Below are 24930 nucleotides of genomic sequence, written 5' to 3' on the forward strand. Positions count from 1 at the left end.
AGGCAGAAGCAGCAGGATGCGAGGAAAGAAGAGGAGAGGCAAAAGTTTTGGCACTCGACACGGTCAGTTTAAACTTGAATATTAAAGATAAAAATAACGAAGATCGTTTCTTCGATCGTCTCGAAAATCGACTTTTCGGCAAGCAAAACACTCGAATTTGTTCTCTCTCTATTATTTTTAATTTGACGCTACATTGTAAATGAAGACGCGAGAAAATAGAAGTTAAAGTGAGAAACTATTCGCACACAATCAGTCCATCAACAGCCACACACCGATCGAAGCAAACTAAACGGCCATACTGCGTGTCGCTCGGCTGGCAACACCGACCCCCCTCCCCCCTTCCTCAATACCGCATATCCCTCATCAGCGCGCCGCGCGCCGTCGCAACTTATCCCTACTAACGTGCTGTTACCAAACTCTCCCACTACGCATTGCTTGCATTATGTCGCGTAGTGGGGAAGTGCGCAAGAATGCGTAAAGAAATATTGAATGCTGGTCACGGATGTATGCACAGAACTGGAAATATTAGTGAAGAAGATAAAATCTAATACTGAAAACCCGTATTTCTTTAGTTTGGAACTTAATCGCTGGCGGCGCTCTTAATTATGGGTATTTTAATTTGGGTATTTTATTATCACTTATTTTATTTTACTAATTTTTAATATGCATTTATTAATATTTAATTATATCACATAAATTATTAAATTAATAGTAAATATCTCTTTTAAATGAAATATTCGAATAAATATGTTAAGTAAATATCTTGTCATCTGTTTGATATTACTTTCTAGTTTTTATATTTTCCATTTTAAACAATTCTTTTATTCACAGCACATTTTAATGGTGACGAATAAATTATAAAAATAGGTTTCAATATTAAAACATTGGCAAGTTAGCAACCAGTAAGGGAGAGAGCGACCTTAGCATTACTTGATGTAATTGGTGCGGATGATAATAACCCAGTCGGTCACGTTGGGGCAATGATTGTATTTGCATGTCATCGTGCACACATAACTCGCATGATTTCGATTAACTTACAAAGTACGAGCGTCCTATCTGATTTGAATAAAATATATTTTTGCGCATATATACTTGGGCACATCACTAAACAAGCGAGTAGACAACAATTGAGAGCGAAATAAAAAGTAAAATAAAAAGTACAATAAGAGGCATATATAGAATAAAATAATAAATTACAATAAGCAATAAAACTAAATAAAATACGACAAAAAATAAATTAAAATAAAAAAAAAGAAGCAAAACTAAATGAAAGATAAACTTTATATAGATCTTACATTTTTTAAATACAGTCTTCACGTGAATTTTTGATAGGCCTGATCATCGTTATATTAATATATTATTTTGTTGTCCAAGAATTCATTTCATTTTGGTCATATCGTTTTACATAACCGATGCACTTATAACCGTTCAACGTCAATAATCTTATCATTGCCGCGACTTCGATGACCCTGTAATGTTGTCCTGTGACCTAAATCCAAAAAATGTTATCGGAACGTCGCATTCATCGTTCGTTCGTTCTTCTTACGAAATAGGGCCAGAGGCTTCGCTGATAACGGTACGACAAAATAAATTCGAAGCGCAGAAAGAGAATGATAGATATACATCATTATATAAAATGCAGATTGCTTTTTATGTTCTTTTATCGTATTATTTTGTGTCTTCAATTTTTAATTTTTAAAGTAACGTGTAAATAAAAGGGCATTATAAATCTTGTTTCCAATCTTTCCTTCACCGATAATTCTTTTCTAATACGTGTGCTTACATGCACGTATACGTGCATACACGATTTTTATTGAATAGACATTATTATAATTTTTAATTTTGTTTTAATTTTGTTATACGCTGATGATATTAGATATTTTTACTTACATTTATAATCATTTTTATATAAATCTATAAAAATTGGCGCACATTATTTCGAATGGGCGGTATTTGAAAGACGACCAATTCGATTAAACGCAGATCGTCTCGAATCTATCTCTTGCCCGGTGACCTATGGTCCAGTCACATTGATCTCTCGCATAGTTAACATAACACTTCGCGTTCGCTTGATTCTTACTACTCTGTCACTGGAAAAAAAAAAAAAAAAAATAAAACAGATAACCCGAGATACGCTCGCTCGAATACATATAGGTTCTCGTTATCATTCACTCCCGTGACTTCGGCTTTAAATCGTGTTGCTAGGCGAGTATATAATTATGAGATTTTATGTACCGAATGTTGTAATTCTTTCATTGTTGAAAAAACAACGAACAGTAACATTCGTTGAAATTAGCATTCAGATAAATCACGCATATTACTTCTTAATAATGATCGGAATTCTTAAATTATTGTCACAAAATTTTTTTATTAGTTTTTAGAACACATTAATATAAATTTTGATATGAAGACGTTTATATTCTACATATATATTTGTACGCTTGTACGTTTCTGCATAGATATTTATATTGATCATATGTGAAAAAAGAGAATCTTGATATATTTTAGAATTTTAAGATTTATTATTTAAGATTTATTATATCAAAAACTTTAGAAACTTTTAAGCATTAATATGTATCTATTATAAAGAGAATTTGTTTTGTAATATTGTTATGTTTAATTCTAAATTAATGTTCAACGTATGTTCTTATGTATATTCTTCAAGGGATCTTATACGACGTTCACAGGCGCGTTTTAACGGCCCTCGATGGGACACGACACTCCAGAAAACAATTTTTTTCTTTTCGTTGCTTCTTCTTCTTTATATTTTTTATTTTTATTTTGTCGTCGTGTTCTCTTTTGCTCTCGATTCTCCAGCTTACGCCGTGACTATAATTAGCTCCTCTTTTTTATTACGCTTTATAAACGCATTCGTTCGAGATCAGCGTCGGCCGAAGACGTACCATTAATTTTCACTCTTTAAGCAACATATAAAAAAAAGCAATTTTATTATTATAAATTGCGGAAGCCTTTGAGTAATGTTATAAATTTTCAAAATTATTAAAAATCTTTGAGACAAAGATCTGTTCTTGTTTTTGGAACATGTGTAAGGTTGTAATATTATTATTATAACGTAATTAAATCTCTTTTGGATTTCCTAATGCAAACCTTAAACATCTTTAAGCATCTTTATATGATTAATAAAAATCAAGAGAAGCAAAACAGGAATCATATATTTTTAATACATATCAGCTTGAGAAATTTTTGCATAAATTTATTTTAGATTGTATGAACTTATAATAATTTCGACTTTCAGAGAATAATTATAGTTATATTAGTGTGTAATCGCGTATAACGCGATGAGGGCGTAGGTCGATGACAAATATAGGAGTGCCATAGACAGAGGATCGATGGCAAAAAGAGAGGAAAATAGTCAAAGTGTAGGCCTTTTTACATTGTCTGGCCATTCCCTTTATAAACGGGTGTGGCCCTTAGATTATTGTACTTTCCATTTTCCGGAAATTTACTTGGAAGAGAAGGATTTTTTAAATTGATCTCCTTAAATCTTTAAGAGAAAGATTTCTTCTATCTCGAATAATATTTTGAAAACGTTCAACAATATGCATTTTTTAATTATTGTACAAAAATGTTTCATAAAATCGAATTTTTTCGAAATGCACTCGATAGTTTACTTACACCCTATAGATTGTTTTAAAATGACCTTAACAGCAAATTTATTAAAACGTATGAAATGGATACGTGAAAAGAGAATCAATGAGCGGAAACTAACCGATTATGCACACATATAAGTAATTGTAAATCACGATGTTAATGTTGCTGTCCGGACTCGCGCTTGGGGCAGCGTCGGGTCATTGTGTGACGTTAACGGATATAGAGGCTTTTTGTTATGCGACGAGCCGATATACAATGTATGAACAAATCGAAAAATATCATCGCTGCAATTTTGGATATTTGTGGTCATAATAATTTTAATGTATTCTAAATGGTATTGGTAATGTGTTCCAAATATTTACCATAATTTATAATTATATACTATAATTCTAATTAATATAAATCTACATTTATTTAATATTTTATCCTAATAGACAAAAAGTTTTTAAGACAAGAAAGCTATTATACAAATAATTTTTCTAAAAGTTACACCTTTGCAAGCTTTGTTAGTTATAATTCTATTTTTTTTAAATAAAAACGTGCGATTAATCGCTTAGGTCAGATCGATTCAAATCCGTTCAGTCGATATCGCTATAAGACAACTTTAAGATAAGCCTGTAAAACGATCAAATTTGTCGTAAAGTTAACTGAAATGAAAGCGTGACCGTGTTCACGTCCATTTATCATAGCGAAAGCGTCTCCTTCATATGCTAAGTCTTGTCATTGTGTCTCCAAATTTCTCTAAAAGATTATAAAATCCCGAATTGATTAACGTAATTGCTAAAAGTTCTGAAATTTTGTGGAAAATGGCAAAAGAAAATCAAGTCAGTCACAATCGTTTGATGCGCATGGATTATGCAAAACAGACGCCACAGCGATTATTCCAAGATCGTGATCGTGACCAATATGATATCTTTGTAGAAATAAATCGCACTCCACAGGTAAATTATAACAAAGCTTGACTAAATTAATAAATAAATCTAATTTAAGTTTATCAATAAATTTATTAGTAAAAATATTTAATTATATTTGACTGCAATGTATTTCTCATTTCAAAACTGATATTAATAACTTATTAAATTAAAGATTAACATAATAGGTTTTTTTTTTCACTTTTTAGAATAAAATAGAGGGCAATAATTTACTTCAATCTCGTTGCAACCCCAAATTGTTATTTATAACTTCTCCGATGGTGAAGAAAGCGACTCCTGTACCACCAAATGCGCCTATAAAATTTAAAAAGCACTTTCCAAAAGAAGGATTAAAGCCCAAAAAACTTCGATTTACAGACAAAGAAGTGGAAGAAATAGAGAACAGAAATCATGCTCAAAAAGCTACAGATTGTGTGATAAAAGTATTTAATCATAAAAGTTGTTCGAAACAAAGGATCGAATCAAAAAGAGAATTAAATAAAGATAATCTGAACGCTATGTTTCAAGATATACGGCTTGAAACTGATAACAGAGAGAATAAACGTCTTGAAACTGATAATAAAGAGAATAGACCATATGGAAAAGAACAATATGAAAGAAAAGTGAAGAAGAATCGTTCTGTTTCTACGAGGAGCTCCAAAAATGTTAATAATTTTCCACAATCATTAAAATCAAATCACAATCTAAAAGGTGAATTTTTGCACTTTCGTATATAAGTCGCTAGAATATCGATTGCTATGATAAGTATTAGATCAGTACGATAATGTGATAACAACACTGATAAATCAGTATATTAATGAATTAATAATTTTATTAAATCTTAAATAATATTATTTATTTAAGTGTGATTATATAATGATTAAATCGGTACATTAACGATTAATTAATAATTATTATATTATTAATTATTAATTAATAATAATAATAAGTATAATTATGAGTATTAAAATAGTATATAAATATTAAATAGATTAATTAAATATTTATAATATATTAGATCTGAATGATAATAATTATTGTGTATCAGTATATTATAATGATTAATTAATTATCAATACAATGATATTTATTGAAACAGTGAAAAAGCATAAAATATAAGAAAAAAATTGTAAAATATGTATAAATTAGTACATATAATAAATTTCTTCTACGAGAAATTGATTCAATAATTTTCTATATTAATTATAAAACTCAAAAATTGAAAAAATAATGTTTTGGGATTTATATTTCGGAAACACAGTGAGAGATATCTACTCGAATAAAATTATTAAAAGAATTTCTTTATCGACGCTCGATATTTTTATGGACTTTGGAGTTTCTCAGTCGGTTTCAGACCGTCATGTGATTAATTAAGACGCTAAATTATCTGCAAATGTTGGTATACACAATGTTGGTACGGCAGAATACTTTTTTTTGCATAATTTTCTTGCAAATACATAAATTTTTTTTCATTATATTTTATGTTTGTAATTTATTCGTAACAATAGAGACAAATATATATTTTATTTAATTTTTATTAAAAGAATAGTTTTTAATTTATTCTATTAAACAAAGTCATATGAAATTTAACACAAAAACAACATATACACTTAATATGTCACTCATACACATATTTTTATCTTGTTTATACAAATTTGTGTACAGGAAATACGTAATACTATATATCTTAACAAAAATGCATCTTTTAATATCTAATTAATTATTCTGCTTTTTAGGTTTATCCGATTGTCCGAGTTTCATATTTTTCATTGTTTTTTTAATTCCTATCTATGAACCGAAAACGTAGTGGTTTATCTGGTACATTTACCATAAAAAATCGACTTTGAATATCAGCATAATCGTACTCGACCATAAATTCTTTTATCAGCTGTAAAAAAAAGATAGAATTTTAATATCACTTCTATCATTTACGCTTTCTAGCATAATTAAAATTTGTTTACTGTTGCAGTAATCAGCATCATTTGTGTTTCAGCGATATCTTTTCCTAGACAAGATCGTACACCATATCCGAAAGGTAGACACGTATATTCCTGACCGTGTTCATTTTGATTCAACCATCTTTCTGGTCGGTATTTTTCAGGATCTTCAAAATGTTCCTCACGCTGTGACGTTATTTGATTCGCCATTATGACAAAAGTCTAGAAGATAAAAATTATTTATTGTATCACGTTGAGATTTCTGGAACACAACGCTTCAACTTACTCCTTTCGGTATCATGTATCCGTGTAATGATATTGGCGAGGACAATAATCTCGTCAAGTAAGGAAATGCAGGTCGCAATCTTTTATAAAAGATATTATATAATAATTAACTTGTAAATATAGTACTATGTTGTTAATGAAATTTGAGCTATTTCTTATGAGTATTAATTTATAGTTGCTTCAGAAAATTAATGAATCTATTATTTTACTTTTATAAATTACCTAAGACTTTCCTTTATGCATGCTTTTAAATATAACATATCGTCCAAGCTTTTTTTTGTCATAACAGATCCTGTTTTAGATAAAATAGAAATTATTTCATCATACAGCCGTCGTTGCACTCTAGGATTCTTTGCTAAGAAATAAAGCAAGAACGCTTCGCAATTAATAACCTGAAATAAGACACTCTTTAAAATTTATTTCCACATTCTCATTTATATAGCTGTGTTAAATTATTGCATATTACAGCCTGCACGCCTAGAATTATCGTGTCCATTATGAGAGTGGAAATATCATCCGGATGAATGCGCTGAATTAACATTCTTTCGAGCAGTGATGAATGTCTCTTCTCATTCGTGAGTTTTTCTTGCTTTGAAAGCGATGAAGTTTGCAATTTGTTCTGCGTTTGGTGAATATACTTTCCAATAATCCTGAAGTAAAAATCTGAGGTGAATAAACCAAGATAAATTATTGAAAACAAAGATATTTAAAAACTAAAAGTTTTGTAATTAATGTCGAATAAAATGTAATTATTATATTATACAATTAATATATAAAGAAATATGATCAATAATGTTTGTTGAAATACTATTAAATTTTGCATGACTTACTCGTCAAGAACGTCGCAAGCTGTAAAAAGTTTTTTCGCAAATGGAGTTTCGAAGAATCTCCACACTTGAAATCCGGTTTCGCAACGACTCATATATGTGTGAGCAGTATTTAATGCATCAATAATCTTTGTGACTTCAGATGCTGAATTCGAGGTAGGATCGAGGAAACCGAGACGACTATCAAACATTATCCCATAGAAGCATTCCATACCCCATGCGGTGAGTTCTTGGTGAAAATTTGCTGGTACCTATTGTCGAAGTAATAATTAATTAGAACATTTTTTTTCAAATTACGCCATATTGCGTATTATTACATAAAATCAAACGTTTTATCTTATTAAAATCTAGTTTATAATAATAGTTATTACATAAATTTTTATGTTATAATTACGTAGATCTAAAATAATGTTGTATATTAATCCAATTATTTACTTTTGTTTATTGATATACAACTAACCTCATCTTGTCGATTGCGTATATTACGAATTCTCTTGATAAATTCATCACACACTGAACTTAGTTTTCCAGTATAATCCGAAATAGTTTCCTGCAACGGCTGGTCAATTTTTTCCTTTATTTTTAACCATTCTGAGCCTTGCCTGATAGTTTATAAAATTTGTCATATTATTGAAATGTCTTACATAATGTAAGAAATGTCTTACATAATGTAAGAAAATAAATAAAAATTTCTATTAACAAACACATAAATAAAGTGATTAAATTTATAGTGATATAATTTATTAAATTTGTCATATTATTGAAATGTCTTACATAATGTAAGAACAATAAATAACAAAAATTTCTATTAACAAACACATAAATAAAGTGATTAAATTTATAGATTATAGATTAATGATTACGTCATACTATAAAATAAAAATAATTGCATTATATTGCATTTAAAACTATATTATACTTACAAAGAGAATGCTCCAGCGGAACGATATTTGCAATGGTTGAGACGATAGTGCTGAAGAATATCAATGCCACTTCGAATAGGTGATTTGCTCTCCTGTCTCAAAACTTCAGCTATATGTTCGGGTCTAAAAAGTGATTAATAAATAAGTGTCAGGAAAATATGAAAAGCTCATCTATAATATCTCACCTATGAATCATAACTATATCATTCACAAACGGTCCATTAATTCGCACAACACATCCGTACTGGTCAAACAAGTACTTAATGGGCGTAACATTGCGATTCCAGGACAATCGTCCTATAATACAGTATCATAAATTTTCCCCAACTGACATATTACAAACTTTTTTAAATATTAATTGTTCAATATTATTATAACTTTTTGTTTATTAATCATAAACATATAAATATATTGTTTATCCGAATATATAAACATTCTCAAAATTTTATGTGTATATCTTTTATGATACAAATTATTTCAAAGCCCAGGAGATAATTTGCTCAAAATTCAAAGAGCCAGGATATATTTATATTATTTTGCATATATTACAAAATTACAGAATAATTTCGCGTATCTTAAATTTTTTGGTGAATATTAAAAATAAATAAACTTCTCATATTTATTGATTAATTAAAAATTAATAAATAAACCAATAAATAAGTTAATTAAATTAACAAGATGTTAAAATACAAAATATTTATTACTTTCTTATATTTAAAAAATTTTTGTTTGTTAACAATTAGCATATAAATATACTATTTATCTGAATTTATAAATATCTTCTATATGTGCTCAATTTTTTGAGATTAATATTGAAAATGTGAAAGGACTCTTTGGATGTCAAGCAGTATGAATTTCATACCCTGGGTAAATCTGTTGTTTAGCAGACTGCAAAACAGTTGCGTACCCAGGAGTGGCACGTATCTCCAGTATTTTTCCCATAACTTCAGTATTGCCGGGCCAGGAATCTCCTCGAACGGACGAAGCGTTTTATCCACATAAGCACGTGGTACAGCCTTGGGCGTAGATATCTCCAAACTTTCTGCGACTATCTCAGAATTTGCCGTTTCCAACAATGGCATTGCTTTCGTCACAGTTGCGCTCATTAAATGTGGTGGCGTCATAGAGGCAGCTGTCAATAAACGTTGTCTTCAAAGCTTCTTAATATTTATTATAAAATATTTAATATTTTGACCAAAATTGATAAAAAATAAATATTGTTCAAGCATTAACATTTTTAATAAATTCAATTTTTGATGCAATAAATACAGAAAAAAGATTTTGTATCAATTATGTTAATTTGTTTTAAACAAGTTATTATTTTTAACAAGAAAAGATAAAAATGTCTAGTTTAACGTGAAAGCTATTGAATATATGATTGTTTGATAAGAAAGAGAATTATAAATACTACATGTCTTACTTATTATATCATTACTGTTAATTGACACGCATTTTCTCTCTTTGGTAGCTGCCAATGTGTCTGCCAATTTCGTTGTTGAGCGATTTCTGAGTATTTGCAACGAAAGATGCCGTGCAGCGACACCAAATTGCGTCGAGTAATACATTTTGTAGTTATTTTATAATGAACAATAAATTACACATGTACACCACACGTAGTCTTACTTCCTAAATAGACAGATTAGTTCAATAAATATAAGATCGTTTGCAAACACAGATGTAAGATAATAAATGTATACACAATTAAAGAGATAAAAATTTAGTTTTTCGTATACCTATTATTAAATACACACAGTTTAGAAGACGATTACAAAATATTGTCTTTTAACGGCAGTCAAATTAAAGATATTTGTACTAATGAGAAAAGAAATAACAAAATCGTTGCCATAGAAGCATACTAGAACAAAAGAATTGTGTATCGACGACAGAATCGATTTAATTATTAATTATTAATGCAGATTATTACATTACTTATGGGACTCATTTACAATATTTACAAATACAGCGCTGAAAACAAGAAAAAAGTTTTTTCGCTCGATGTCGTATTTTCGGCGAGTTTCAGTGGCTTGAAAATTGCTCGATTTTGAACGTTTGAAAGGTGTTCTCTATTTTTCGCCAAGTAGTGTTGTACATTATATAAAATTATTATTAGAACAATAATACTTTTATATATAAACTTTACTTTACTTTCAAACTTTTGATGAATTTTTAAATGTATCAAATTTATTTCTTGTCACACATGTGATGACGTCTTTTATAAATCAATTTTTACATCTATCTTATAAATCTACGTCGATTTCTACATCTTCGTCGTCTTGTTGCATTGCGTTATTAGCAATGGATTTCACCAATTTCTGCGGATAATCTTTCTGCGTGGAGTCTGGACCAGTCAATGTAGTGTTCTCATTCTCTCTTGTGTGCCGCCATTTCATCCGACGATTTTGAAACCAAACTTTGACCTAATGACATAAAAGTAAGAAATTTAACTTGAATCTTTATCATTGGCATTAATTCTTTAAAAATCCGTGCAGTGTAATTATTAAAATATAACAAATTATATTAAGATTTTTCTTTTATTTTACATAACATGCTGTATTATGTGAAAATAAATATTTATTTTATAACCTGTGCGTCCGTTAGACCTAAAGTCGCAGCCAACTGTCGCCTATCTGGCTTTGTGATATATTTTTGTAAAGAAAATCTTCTTTCTAAGCCTTTCCGTTGTAATGAGCTAAACACGGCTCTAGACCACGATCTCTTTCTTCGTGTATTTGTTTCCGAAGAGTTCATCGTTGAGGAAGATGAAATAGGGGCTAAAAAATTATTATTTTCTGAATTTATCTAATAATCAATTTTATATATATATCTAATAATCAATTTTTATGCTTAATCGGAAGAGTATAGATCAAGAAACACAGTCGTGCAAAGAAACCGTCCGTGTATTTTTCTATTTTCCCAAATTGCATATTTGATGATGTTAACAATCTTATTTTAATTACATTAGATTTAGATTAACATTAGACTTTTAATTTGATATAAATGGAGATCTCTAAAAAGTATTTATTACAAATGCATATTGAAAAAATTACGAATTAGATGAAAGCGATATATAAAATAAACGTTACCCTTAGTTCAATTTGTATTAGTTTTTACAGATCTCAATCTCTGAAGATGCTTTCTAAGATGGGTTACTTGGAACTGATTTACAACCGTCGAAAAGTATACAACATCTGTACGTATTTAAACAGTACGCTTCCATACTCAAGTCGAATCTCTCGTCAAATTTGAACAGACATTTCTAACATCGTGGTTATTTTTAGTTTTTTTTTCGAGTATTTCTAATTTGTAGATTTTGCTCCATTTGATCGGTTCTCTTATTTTATATACAAAGAATTATTATGACAGTTTAAACAAGTATGTTAGCATTTCGAAGAAAGTGTAAAAAGCGCAATAAAAATGATATTGCATTTCAAGAGAAAATAAGTATCTTTTCCATTTTATTTATAATAAATTTGTAATTATTTAGAAATTCTTTTATACTTGTATATTTTATTTAGATTTATATTAATTTATTATTTTTAATACAGTTTAATTTGTTAAATAAAATTTACTAAGAACACAAATTATTAGACTCTACACATGATCGTTAAGGATAAATTTGTAAAATATACATCAGAATGAGATTTTTATGCTATGCGGTGTATAGTTTGATTATTAATTGTAGGAATTGCAAAATATTTGAAAAAGATACACGGATGCTACCCAGATTTCAGCTAACCGAGAAAATACGTATCGAGACCGCTGTTTACATCGTGCATAAACACTTGCGTGGCACTTAAGATGTCGTTTAAACGCAGACAGGAAACACGAGAATACACTGACATGTAAATATTTTGTTCTACTTGCTCCTGAATATCAGAGGGACAAGACAGTGTGTCCATATGGTAACATTTGTCAATGACGCAAACTGTGGAGATTTTTACTTGAATCTTTTTAAAATAATTTTACAAATCTTCGAAGATTTAACGCGCCCATTTATTGTCAGATTTAATCGATCGATTGCGTGGCACTTAAGATGTCGTTTAAACGCAGACAGGAAACACGAGAATACACTGACATGTAAATATTTTGTTCTACTTGCTCCTGAATATCAGAGGGACAAGACAGTGTGTCCATATGGTAACATTTGTCAATGACGCAAACTGTGGAGATTTTTACTTGAATCTTTGATTGTTGATAAATTGCTTTAACAAATTATTAAAGAATCTCTTTGCATTATTTTCTTTTTTAGAATAGAAGTCGTTTTTTTTCAATTTTAAATAGAACATTTACAATAACTTGTTACCTCTTGGTACTGGGCGTAATGGCGCTGGCCGATATAAAGTTCCTAAACTCTCCATTATTCCGTCATAAGGTACAGATGCTGCGATGCTCTCGGATAATTGCGAATGAGGAAATGTAATGCATCTTCGGATACTTTCGTATTGCCCACAAGTTTCAATGCAAGGACAACGCAATGCCGGGAGTTGTATTGGAAGTGGCTTAAGAATATCTAATAACACATACATTTTCAACAAATTAAAAAAAAGCTCGCAAAATATAAATTGTATAAATTAAATGTATAAATTTTTCTTTTTCTTTGGAATTGACTGAGTTTTGCTTTGACATATTTCATATTCGGTCGGTGCTGCGCGCATAGTTAATAAAACTTCGGCCTTTATTCCATTAATTATTACATAAAATCAACCGTTTTTATATTTTTTTCTTACATTCTTCATAAAAGTTAAACCTTTTTTTCTTTTTTTTATTTTTTCAAGCTGAAGAGGACTTGAAATTGTGACAAAAATGTCCATTTTACTGTATATTAATTGATAATAAGTAAGAACAGTTTTTGTGCTTCGACAACTGCACTTCTGTTCTTATTGCTATTTTTATCATTATTTGTTTTTGAAGAACCACACTTTACGGTATTAAAACGTAATAAGTTAATATATATTCAAATTATCCAAAAAATTTGCATAATTATCAACTTTTACCTGTTTTTTTTGCGCATATTTCATTTGACAGTATGCGGTCTATGCCAAACTTCAATTGTTTAGAATTAGCATTATCCATGATGTGAGTGTTAACGTCATTTATTTTCTTCTTTTCTTCAAACTTATTAAATTTCTGTGCACAATGTCGTCGATCACATTCATAGCTCTACTCGAAAACGCGCATTTTATGTATCTGTTTTATATATGTCATTTATATGTGGTATTTTGCATGTGTTATATGTTATAATGGTATTTTATATGTGTCTATTTTGAGAATTAATATTTAAAATAACGTGAAATTAATTTCAACGGTATCTGCACAACAAATGTAATTTCTTCACTACACTTTACACTTTAATTTACTTCACTTTTGTTTCGTAATATAATCATTAAATGTGTGTATTAAATGTAATTTTGATACAAAGTAATTTTTGACACGGAATTTTATCGTTAAATAATTATGATTTTTGTCAAAATATTGCTAGAGAACCGTAGAACGACGTAAAAGTGAATGAGTGAACGAAACTCTGCTACGCAGAAAGAAGATTTCCGGCTGAAAGAAATCAAACTGCTACCAGTTGTGAGTTGGCTGGATTAACTTGATTGGTCCACGAAAATGGTAGGCGGGGTTGCGAGAAGATCGGTCTGACCAAAATAATGCGTCGGATGCTATGCGCACGTTGAATAAAAAATAAAATTTTCAAAAATAAATTCATATAGTGTATACAATTTATTTATTATTTACAAATAATTTTTCTTTATTTATCTGCTATTTTTAATTTGTCGTTTGAAATAAATTTTAGCCAGCTCAGTGTTTTATAATGTCTATTTTCGGATATAGATGACATATGTAATCATTCAAAATGAATTGGATTCCGAAGTTCTTTGCACGTTACTCGCATATATCGATAATACAGCGATATAAAGACGTATATGTAGTCGATGATATCTATGGAAAAGCCATATGGTTATCTTTGCGTGTAGGCTTGCGGAGTACACAGTCACTTAGGTGTTTATTTGAAGAGCCATGTTTGAAGCTGCCTCTCCACCCACACGCCAAGAATATTCTTCGAGATATGTACACATCGCGGTTCTCTATTCGATTTTATTAGGTTTTAGGATTTTCAAGAGTCTGTCAGATTTGTGCGATGAGCAATCAAACTGCAAATATCAGACAAAAAAAACTTTCTTTAAAAATCGGTTCAATTATTTTAGTGCGCAATATTTACTACAATTATCCACAAGGTAATATTTGACTACGTTATCTTATATGCTAGCTTTGTGGCGATCAATAATTAATTCTGAAGTATTCAAAAATAAACTTTTATTAATTCAATTGATCGTAAAGCTTACATTTCAATTGTATGTTTTATTGTATTATGAAATATCATATTTGCTGTTTTATTTCAATTGTACAAGGCGTAACTTCTTGAAAGCATAATCATTCCTTCGTAGAGTCTCTCTGTTTCAAAATTATTTTCCATCGGATCGAATATTAAAATATTCCGCTTGGGACGGTTCAAATTCTGTAAATTTTGCAGATTCTAGAAAAAAATTATATGCATTCACTTACTTAAAATTTGTAACATTTATCATTTGATTTTTTTGTATGCGACTACTTTCTATTTTTTAAACTTAAAATTTCGACAATAAGAATTCGCTACGATGATATCCTAGCTATTCAAGCAGCCATAACAAGAATTTCGGAAAAAGATCTTCAAGAGTCTACGCACGCATTGATTGACCATGAGAATTAAAAGTTTTAGTCAATTAAAAAACACAAAGCTTTATAAATTTACATTAAATAAATTTTGCAGCCGCAAAAGTACATTGAACACAGAGAAATTTGGTCGTAAGCACAATTATTACCGAAAATATCAGAACATTTCCGTTGCCACCATTGGCCGAATTGCGACGAATTGCCATTATTATAAGTGTAAGAAGATAGCCGCCGAATGCGAGAAATGAGAGAGCGGTTATTGCCAGTTGGAAGATTTTCGAAATCTTCGTGTCTTTGCCTTTTTCATCGTAATGGTCCTCGTATCGTCGTGTAGGTTTCTTGCCACTTCTTCTCAATGGCAGTGCCATTGGCAGCGTTAGCGGTAATTTCCTGCTAGACGCGTTTATATCGTCGTTTTCATTTTCGTCGGTGATATCTATAAATATAGAAATAAATATAAAAATTTAGAAAACTCAGAGAATAAGTACAACGATATATAATGTATAATAATAGTTGGAATAAAATGTATTTCCAACTTTCTTCCCTCTTCTCCTCCCCTTTTCACCCTACCCCCTCCCCTCCTCCTCCTTTATAACATTTGATTTGTTCTTGTTCCCCCCACCACTAATTTTGATAGATTTTTTCATAAGACGTGGTGGGGCATTTACTATAAATAATGCGGTAATGCAGCAGTCATGCCAAAAGTGCTATCGCTATTGCACAGTAAAGAGCATTAGCTCTTCTTGCATAAGCGATGGCAGATGACAATGTGGACTACATTTCTCAGCTGCCATCAGAAATTAAGAGCATGATTTTGAGGATGCTCGATATAAAATCTTTATTGTCTTTCAGTTTGGTTTCCCAACACTGGAAACAGTTAGGTAAGTATGAATTGACCCGTCGATTTGAGGCAGACTATAACGTAAATCTTTCTCAGATGTTGTATTAAAATGTTGTAGCGTGATGAATAGTAAAATATTAGTAAACATAAATGTACATTAGCAAATTTGTGAAACTGACGAAAGTTCTTGGAACTCCATAAGAGGACCATATAAAGAGTATTATATATGTATAATAAAAGATTTACAATGATTTACCATTTTCGCTTGCAAGAGAAGATTTAATTTGAATGAGTTTGTCCATTGGTAATTCGCTTAAGCTGCGAATTTCATCCAGATGTAAAGCTGATTGATCTTCGGATGCCACTTTTAAAATGTAAAATGCACAGAACACTAATATATTGCGATACATAGTTGGAGTTCTGAAATTTTTAGTGATTAATATACAACGTAACATGTTTTAGGCATCGCAAAATGTTTAAAATGTGTTTAAATTCAATTTTCAATATATACTTATAAAAATAAGTCAAGGAACTTCCGTTTGATATGTCAAATGCCTTTTGAACAGATTCTTTTAACGATGACGACGATAGCTACGCGAATTTGAGATGTTCCTTCCAGCACCTCTGTCACTTTAATAATTCCTTTTATGACTTCTAACAGGAACACGACTAAATCGCGCTGTGAAGCACGGTTGCCGTTTTCTCGCGCTTGGCTGGCGAAGCAAGAAGAGTGACATTCGCATTTTCTTCCGTCGGAGACGCAACGGAATGGAAATAAACGCACAGTTAACGCAAACATCCGTTATGATCCTGTTTTACGAAGATCCTCAGCGGTCTCAGTGCTGTGGGACAGTTTGATTCGACGAAATGTCCAGTGTCTCTTCTTGTCTCCTCTTTTGCGTTCTTTGGGTAACTATATTTGACGGTGTACAGCTCGCAAAGACCGAAGGTAAGCCTGTTTTTCTTTTATAAAGTTTATCTTTTACGCGTGTACAGAAACTTTGCTATTATATTATAATTGATTACTAGTAAGTGATAATATTAATTGATTAATCATCAACTTTCGTCCGAAAGATTCATCCGTCAAACGTGATTTAAGTCGGAAACGGTTCTTTTTCATTCGATAGGGTTTTTCAAGACCTTTCGAACGAGACTTACGTTTGCCTATTTATCTGCTTTCATTTATGAAAATATTTCAGTTTTTTCAGTGATTTTAGTTTATTGATTCTGTCTTTGAATGTGATTATTTATCAAGGAAAAAAAGAATAATTGTATTTTTTTTAATACTCAGATGTTCTAGATAAGATAAAATCAGGATTGCAGTACGCCACTAACTATTTGGAAACAGCTAAGGATATTGCCGATCTAGTATCTAAGAGTTTAGGTCATAAGGAGAGACGAGGAGAAGACGGGAGCAATGAGGCAAAGCAACCATTTGGCCCTTCAAATCTCGTTTCTGCATTCCTTCGACTTTTCGGACTTGATTCACCTAAAGTCGCAGCAATTGCAGTTAACAGCGTCATATTTCTTGCCCAAATGGTAAATAATTTACGTATAGATATGCACATTAGAAATTATTCAGATTTTTTATTCTTGTAAAACTTAGCACATTTAAATAATTTTTTTTTTAAACAGATAAGTTCGCTCTTTGGATTGAAATTGCCGCAAAACAATAATGCTAGAAATATTGCTGACAAAGATCTAGCTTGGGATCCCTTAAAATTTATTTTGGACAATAAAAATGAAAAAGTAAGTTGTCAATATGAAATATATACGATTTTAACCTTGATTCAAATATGCTTAAATAGTTTATTTAAGTTATCTAACTTTTCAATTAGATATGAATTTCTTCAAATTAATTCACAATTAAAATCATATTGCCTGATAGTTGCACTTCAAATTCGAAATTAATCAAAACTTGTAAATTTACAATTAATTAATTAATTTTTGAAAATTAATTTTTTTAAATATCCACGCATAAACATAAAATGTATTAAAAGTACACAATTTTACTTATCATGTTTAGATCCAAAACTTGGTTGATCAAGCGAAGGATCCGAATCTACCGAATCAACTGATAGCGAGTATGAGTAGTTCCGATTCCGCTTGCATTAGATTACTGTTATGTAAATCATCTCTTGTCATAAGAACAGTACAAAACTCCCTTAATAATAAATCGCAAAATTACATACATGGAATTACTGCGTGGCTACCGTCTGTAGAGGAATTCGAAGCAAATAGCGACAAATGCGAGAGCAAACATACCGATTGTAGTTTATTTTCATCGCAATAACAATTACCATTGCAAAGAAATGAGAAAACGATGGAATAATTAAAGTAAAGTATTGAACAGCGCATTTTTTGTTTTTTTAATATATAATGCGGTTTTTTTCTTTCTCTTTTACATATTTCATACTGCAACACTATAGAGAAAGCAACAATGTTTTTACATAAAAAAACATTTAATGTTAAAATTATTGTTAACTAAGTATGTAATAATAATAAATAATTATAACTTCTATGCTCATACTTTTTGTATGTATTATGCAGATAATTCATGATACTATGGCATTTCTATGGCATTTCTAAAATCAATAGTACAGAGTACACAATAATGAATAAAAGTAGTTAATTAATCGAGCCTAATGTGTACGAATTCGCAAATAAATGCAAATATTTCGTTTGAAAGCATAAAAAATATTCGCAATATAATAAGGACGGTACTAATACAAAGAGTCCATACACTTTGGAATCTAGAATTTTATTATCTGTACTTTAAATTAATTATATAATTTCTTTGTTTTAACTTTTAAAAATATGTTTGGTACATATTTTTGATATCTGTAAAATTAAAGTTTAGCTTTCGAGATCGAGAGAAAGGAACGCTTTTTATCGATAGATTTCCTAAAACGTTAATAAAGTTAATAAAATAAAATTTATATAACAATTATACAAAAAACAAAAAACAATAAACAGTATGTTACATAATTATAAGTATATATTCTATATAAAAAATGATTATTTATATTGCTTTATAGTTTTCCCTTACATATAGTTTAAAAAAAATTAAAGTATTAAGAATTTCCATCAAATTAATTATTTTTCCGTAACGATGTACGACACAAAAATAAAAATTTGTTATCCTACATAATGTTTTACGCCTAAAATATCTTGTGTATATTTATCACGAAGTATCTTAAGTTTCGAATATTGCGATACACGATATTGATTTAAAATACTTACGTACATATAGATAATTACATCTTTCAATAAAACAAAACTCTCTGCCTAGTTTCACAAATTAACATAAAAAACATGTACATATAATTACAATAATTATTCAACATTATATCTACATTCCAAAGTGTACAATCTTCAATTAATCTACATCGTATATCTAATGAGATCACGATATTGTGACATAATTTATACATTGTGTATATTATATTATCATTTTTCTCTAAGATACATCAGAGTAGTCGCCGCTGAAAATTCGCTCGACCAAAAAATGTTTGGTATATTTCAATCCTATTTTAGTATGCAATTTACATGACGTACATAGCATATGTGTTTATATCATTTGCTAATTAAGAGAAAGTTTTGGTATTTAAAAAATGACTGATTAAATATCGAGGCAACTTACCAAGATTGCGCGCGAAATTCATAATTCTAATTGATAATAGCCTACGAATAGCAGCGATGTCTTGCGCGTACGTCACTATTTTTCTTGCAGCGCAAAACAGCCGTACAACATAAAAATTTAAGATTTGTGATTCAAGTATAAAAGATACAAATTACCAGAAATCTACAAAATATTCTACAAAGTATCATGATAGAATATCATGTTTTTGATTCAATCTCCGTAAAAGATTAAATAGAATACGCACGATCAAACAATACAATATATATTCATTTTAAACGTGTGATTCATCATTTTAGACTAATATATAATATAAGTATATTATACAACATGTTACACGCTGTTCTCTAGTCAAAAAGTCGATCTCGAAAATATACAGAGAATCAACAGACTGTCGAAAAAACGGGCCGATCGTTGTAACACGCGTTGATCCGCGACGTCGGTCCCGATATCGAATATAATTATTTACAAGAGAAACATTCTGCTTATAAAGATTCCAATCATAGATACACGTCCATCCCGTATCATCAATTTACAAGCTTTACGTACAATATGAAGTTTATGAACAGAAAATCAAGGTAAGTCAAGGTGTATATCTCATCGCACACAGAACACGCAATGCAACACCACACTACATGTAGAGCTAATTAAGTTTATAACACGCTGGAAGACAAAAGAGAAAACTAGTTTTTCTAGGATAATTTCTTAAACTTTTTAAATTCTATATTGGACAATATTTGCTTTATATACTCGTGATATTTTGCTCTAAAGAGTTTGTTGAAAAATCATAAGTTTTGTTACGTTTGGCTTTAACAATCTCTCGTGTATATTTTTTTTTGCATGTGTGTTATGATCTTGTTTTGCATTTAAAGAAGTATAATTGTAAAAATGTTAAACGATCACGCTGTAGTATCAACGCAAGATCGGCAAAAATTGGAGAAATTCTTAATCCAGTTCATTAATTAAATTATATGGGTTTATTCTTATCAAAGCACAGTGTCAATTAAATTTTCTGTTGAAGCTCGAATTTAAAATACGTTGTGGATATTGAAAATTATATGCATTTATATCATATGCAATTGTCACGTCCGTGACTTAATCTCGCTCACACACGAATTATCTTTCGTAATGTATTCTTGAGAGTTTGATCGTCGATTCGGCAATAACGATAACAAGATTCGGAGCAGTAAACAAGCGTAAAATTGAAATCTATATAAATTGAGTATGCTTACGTTTCAAATAGGATTATCACGACATTGTTTTCAACAAATTCATAATTGTAAACTACGTGAGATAAATTGAAATTAACTCGAGAAATATATTGCACAATTAACTATTCGATAAAAGTATAATGCTAATTAAATGTGGAGAATGAAGGAGTAACTGTACAATTTGTACTTTTTGCACAACAAATTATACATTTCAAAATCATATAATTCTCCGGGAATAAAGGTGACCTTTGTAAGAGGAAAGGGAGTTAGGGAAAAAGAAAAAATGTTTGTTTCTAGACGTTGTTGATTTAAAGGGTCGCCTGACCTGGACTGATCAGGTCGGTAGTTTCGACGCGAGCTTGGCGTAGCCAATCCCTGAGATTTCTGGTCCTTTCCATCAAATTCGAGGCGTTTCTTTCGACTGTGCCAACACTGGTGGTGAAGCCACTGTTAGGGCCGTACTGAGCGATGATATTTTGTGTCGTGGTAGGAGGTTGTGCAGCGGTTAATTGAGACAGGATGTTGGACTGTATGTTGGGCGTACCAAAGGCACCTAAAAAATGGACGTAGTTTTTATTAACAACATCTTATAGATAAAAATTTATTATTAAATAAATAATTATTAAATAATTTATAATGACACTTTTCTATTTAGTGATACGTATATGATAAAACATATTTTACTTATAAAAAGTTATCTGAATTCGATCATGCTAAGTGGTGTTTGCTAATATCAAATAATACTATTTTAAAATCCTTTCTACTTTAAAATAATTCTAAAATAAAATAATTTCCATTGTAAAATAATTTTTAGTTTTTTTTCGTCAAAAAATTACTAGAAGCTAAAATAATAGCGTGTATTTATTTGAAAAATCATCACGCAATTATATTTATCACAAAAGTATTTTACGTTATCACTTTAAGAACGTACACGACTCCATAAAAAATAGGAAACACTTTTCAGCTACTTGCTTCCAACACTTATTTTCTATACTTTATGGATATTTTAGTGTATTTTTTATGTTGATTCTTAATAATATCTATACATTTGCATAAATTATGTTTTTTTACCTTGCAGGCTATTAGGCTGCGCGGTGAGATGATGAAAACGCAACCATCGCAGATAAGAGTACATAAGAGTCGGAGTTGGAGGTATGTTGCTATCTTGACGTTTGTTTAAAACGTCCCAAATCTCTCGTATTTCTGAATTTAACGTCTCTAAGCTTGCGATGATTTCGGTGGACTCTTGATAATGATCTGGCTTATCTAGATTTCCAACAACAGACTATACAATGTAACGCAAATTTATACTGTTACTCATATAGCTATTTGTATAAAGCATTAATGACTGTACGTTTTATATTATTTAATATATTTTTGAAATATACAATTTTTTTTTGTTTTTTTTGTAATAGAAAATTGTAATCCTGATTGAAGACAAATAAATATCTATCTACAAAATTATAAATAAATTTAAACTTAAAAATATATAAAAATGTTAATTTTTTTAAAGTCAACTTTCTCAATAATAAAATCTCGTATAAAAATATTATTCTACACTTTTGATCTATTTTTGTACGAAATATCACTTTGCTTCTGTTTGTATCACGATTATTGTCGCACTCCGTACAAAGACTTATTTAAATATCAAATTATTGTTTATATATTATTAATATCAAGGATTTCTTTCGTTCTTGCCTATTGTATACCGTTGAGAATATTGAAACTATTAAATATCTACGAAATTTTGTTTGCAACTCACCTATGAAAGTATCAGTCCCTAAATCAGTTGAGCTGAAACCGCTACTGGCGCTCGACATGTCGCTTAGTGTCATTTCATCATTTTTCGCAGATGCTTCGTTTTCGTTTCGCTTGTCGTTTGCCACACGCTCTAAAGACTGTTCTAGATGCCTCAGATGAATGACCTTCTCACCCAAGAGACTTCTGGTGCGATGCAAACTCACTTCCATATCAGAGAGCTCACGTTCTTCCTGCAAATGTACATAACGATGCTGTTTAGATTTGATCACGTTTGTAAAATTTGATAACTTTTACGATACAAATAATATGAATTAATTCAGGGCGCTTCTGAAATTTAGAATTCGTAATTAATTATAATAATACCTGCACCAATTGTTCTAAAGTGGCCCTCGCACTCCGTTGTTTCCAAGCCCTTTGCCTACCCTGAAAGGCACTTTTCTGTTGTCTCAGCGCTTCGCGAGCCCTCCTTACCGAGTCCCTCTCCACATGAATCCGATGTCGGAAGAACTCTAGCTCCGAAGAGACATTCGCCGGCGCTGTAAGAAGAAATTACTTTTGATTTAAAGGTCATGTTCAACTCTAAACTTCGACTAACTTTAGCAAATCTAATTCTGAACGTTAGGCTTGTCCCAAGCTCTTGCGCTACTTTGCTGAATAAAATAAAAAAGAAACAAAAATAGATAATAAAGCTCCTTTCATAAAACATCGTATTAAAATGTTGCACACTTTTTGTAAGATCAGCCTCTTTGTGCAAAAAGTTTGGTTTCTTTTTATAAAACACCATTTTTTGTAGAAAAATCTTTAAAATCTCGATGAAAATGTAAATCATTAGTTTCTTTGTAAAACGCTTCTTACATATTAATATAACGGCTCTCTACAAAAAAGATAATAGCAAAAAATAAATATGTGTTTTTATAATAATTTTACAAGCATTTTAAAAGCTTATTTTTTTAATAAAAAGGATAAATTTATAATTTAATTTTGTAGAAGAGACGAAAAAAGGATGTGAAACAGGTGATTAAAATCAGTATGCAAAAGCAAAAGAAAAATTAATAGTGCACTTACAAGCAAGTCGAAGAGTATAAGCCATTAACCAAAGTAAAGTGTATACAGTCCTATGGAAAAAAAGGAAATAATAATAAAACATAATCGTGAGTATGTATCATTGATAACGATAACAGAAAGTAACGATATTCTTCGTTTCAGTTTAAAGATATAAAGTAATAGCAACTTGCAAATACTTGGTTGTACAATTATTTACATTATTTATAAAATTGGGATGTGCAATTTATTTATACTGTGCAAAAAATAAAATATTTAATTAACAATTTAAAAAGTACAAATAATCGAAGACAACATTGCACTATTGTCCAAACCATATTCTAATAGAAAAAAAGAGATTGAAGGAAAGAGGGGGAAAGAGAAACAAGATATAAAGATAAGAGACAATGCAATAAAATTGATCTAAAATAGTATGGATACATACAAGAGTATGATTATTTACAGTTGCGAAATATATTGTACATGTATAATAAATATGCAAATCTATTTAATTATTTACAAAACTTTTCCCAATATTTCTCGATTTACAAAACTTTTCCTAATAGGTTATAAAATTTCTCAATCATATTTCTTTAATGTTCAAAATACTGTAACAGCCTATACAGGGTGTGTAACATAATATTGTTATATTTTATGCTGTATACAGCGTATTTTGAAAGATAAATTTTAAATCGCGGTATATTTTTATGCCACTATAAACTGTATGTTTTGAAAAAGCAACGTATAATGTTATATACAAAACATTCTAAGATAAAATTATCTACTTTATTATTAAACTTAATTTTTTTCCAGTTGTGCAATGTTATTGCACAACCAATACCACAGAATATCCAATTTTATCTCATATCATAATAACTCACATATATTAAACTCTTGCTACCTAAATTTGAATATTATTAATCTGTAAGATTAAATATTTTTGTTATTGTTTAGGAAAAAAAAAATAATTTTTCGTAATTTTATGCGTTGTAGTTTTTATGTCCGAATCCACTCTTAAAATGTGCGCATCACATTTTGACACAATCAAAGAAAAATACATATGTCAAATCGTATAATGCTGTTCCGAGTAAAATAAATTTTTTTTTCAATAATTTTTATACCATCTTAAAGTATTAATTTTTTACTTTAAATTAAATAAATAATATAAAAAGAAAAGTGAATTCGAATTTACTGTAAGAAAAATTTTTTTTTTTTTAATCCTAACAA

General features: G+C 29.9%; 5 protein-coding genes across 8 annotated transcripts in view; 1 reads left to right on the forward strand and 4 right to left on the reverse strand.

Moving 5' to 3' along the window:
• Positions 1-18571, forward strand: LOC105674596 (uncharacterized). The gene is made up of 6 exons (XM_012371041.2): positions 1-62; positions 7715-7794; positions 16712-16999; positions 17342-17589; positions 17686-17799; positions 18077-18571. Exons 3-6 carry the CDS (start codon positions 16918-16920, stop codon positions 18341-18343), a joined length of 711 nt encoding a protein of 236 aa, XP_012226464.2. The 5' UTR covers positions 1-62; positions 7715-7794; positions 16712-16917; the 3' UTR covers positions 18344-18571.
• LOC105674594 (Cytochrome P450 12a5) lies at positions 6140-10365 on the reverse strand. Of its 2 annotated transcripts, none has more exons than XM_067358307.1 (12): positions 10229-10365; positions 9916-10121; positions 9403-9627; positions 8681-8792; positions 8496-8618; positions 8033-8174; positions 7576-7823; positions 7212-7395; positions 6968-7137; positions 6747-6825; positions 6485-6682; positions 6140-6411 (listed from the first exon to the last, which is right to left on the reverse strand). In XM_067358307.1, exons 2-12 carry the CDS (start codon positions 10058-10060, stop codon positions 6301-6303), a joined length of 1737 nt encoding a protein of 578 aa, XP_067214408.1. In that variant the 5' UTR covers positions 10061-10121; positions 10229-10365; the 3' UTR covers positions 6140-6300. The 2 variants fall into 2 exon arrangements, with proteins under 2 accessions (XP_067214408.1, XP_012226460.1); XM_012371037.2 differs by having other exon boundaries at positions 9358-9627.
• Positions 10733-14028, reverse strand: LOC105674597 (H2.0-like homeobox protein). The gene is made up of 4 exons (XM_012371049.2): positions 13490-14028; positions 12799-13005; positions 11079-11266; positions 10733-10912 (listed from the first exon to the last, which is right to left on the reverse strand). Exons 1-4 carry the CDS (start codon positions 13566-13568, stop codon positions 10733-10735), a joined length of 654 nt encoding a protein of 217 aa, XP_012226472.1. The 5' UTR covers positions 13569-14028.
• On the reverse strand, positions 14795-16717 carry LOC137000851 (uncharacterized). 2 transcript variants are annotated; one of them, XM_067358393.1, is made up of 4 exons: positions 16562-16717; positions 16307-16470; positions 15359-15645; positions 14795-15033 (listed from the first exon to the last, which is right to left on the reverse strand). In XM_067358393.1, exons 2-4 carry the CDS (start codon positions 16458-16460, stop codon positions 14896-14898), a joined length of 579 nt encoding a protein of 192 aa, XP_067214494.1. In that variant the 5' UTR covers positions 16461-16470; positions 16562-16717; the 3' UTR covers positions 14795-14895. The 2 variants fall into 2 exon arrangements, with proteins under 2 accessions (XP_067214494.1, XP_067214490.1); XM_067358389.1 differs by having other exon boundaries at positions 16307-16717.
• Positions 17618-24930, reverse strand: part of Cep164 (centrosomal protein 164) — an 18315-nt gene continuing 11002 nt past the window's right edge. The window contains exons 8-11 of one of the 2 annotated variants that reach the window (XM_012371070.2): positions 23026-23198; positions 22664-22892; positions 21973-22167; positions 17618-21454 (exon numbers count right to left, since the gene is read on the reverse strand). In XM_012371070.2, the coding sequence (XP_012226493.2) occupies positions 21210-21454; positions 21973-22167; positions 22664-22892; positions 23026-23198 (842 nt within the window). In that variant the 3' untranslated portion in view covers positions 17618-21209. Of the gene's footprint in view, positions 21455-21972; positions 22187-22663; positions 22893-23025; positions 23199-24930 lie in introns of those variants that run through there. The other variant, XM_012371071.2, reaches the window with a different exon arrangement.

Source organism: Linepithema humile, chromosome 1, assembly GCF_040581485.1.
Source record: "Linepithema humile isolate Giens D197 chromosome 1, Lhum_UNIL_v1.0, whole genome shotgun sequence".
Taxonomy (NCBI): Eukaryota; Metazoa; Arthropoda; class Insecta; order Hymenoptera; family Formicidae; genus Linepithema; species Linepithema humile.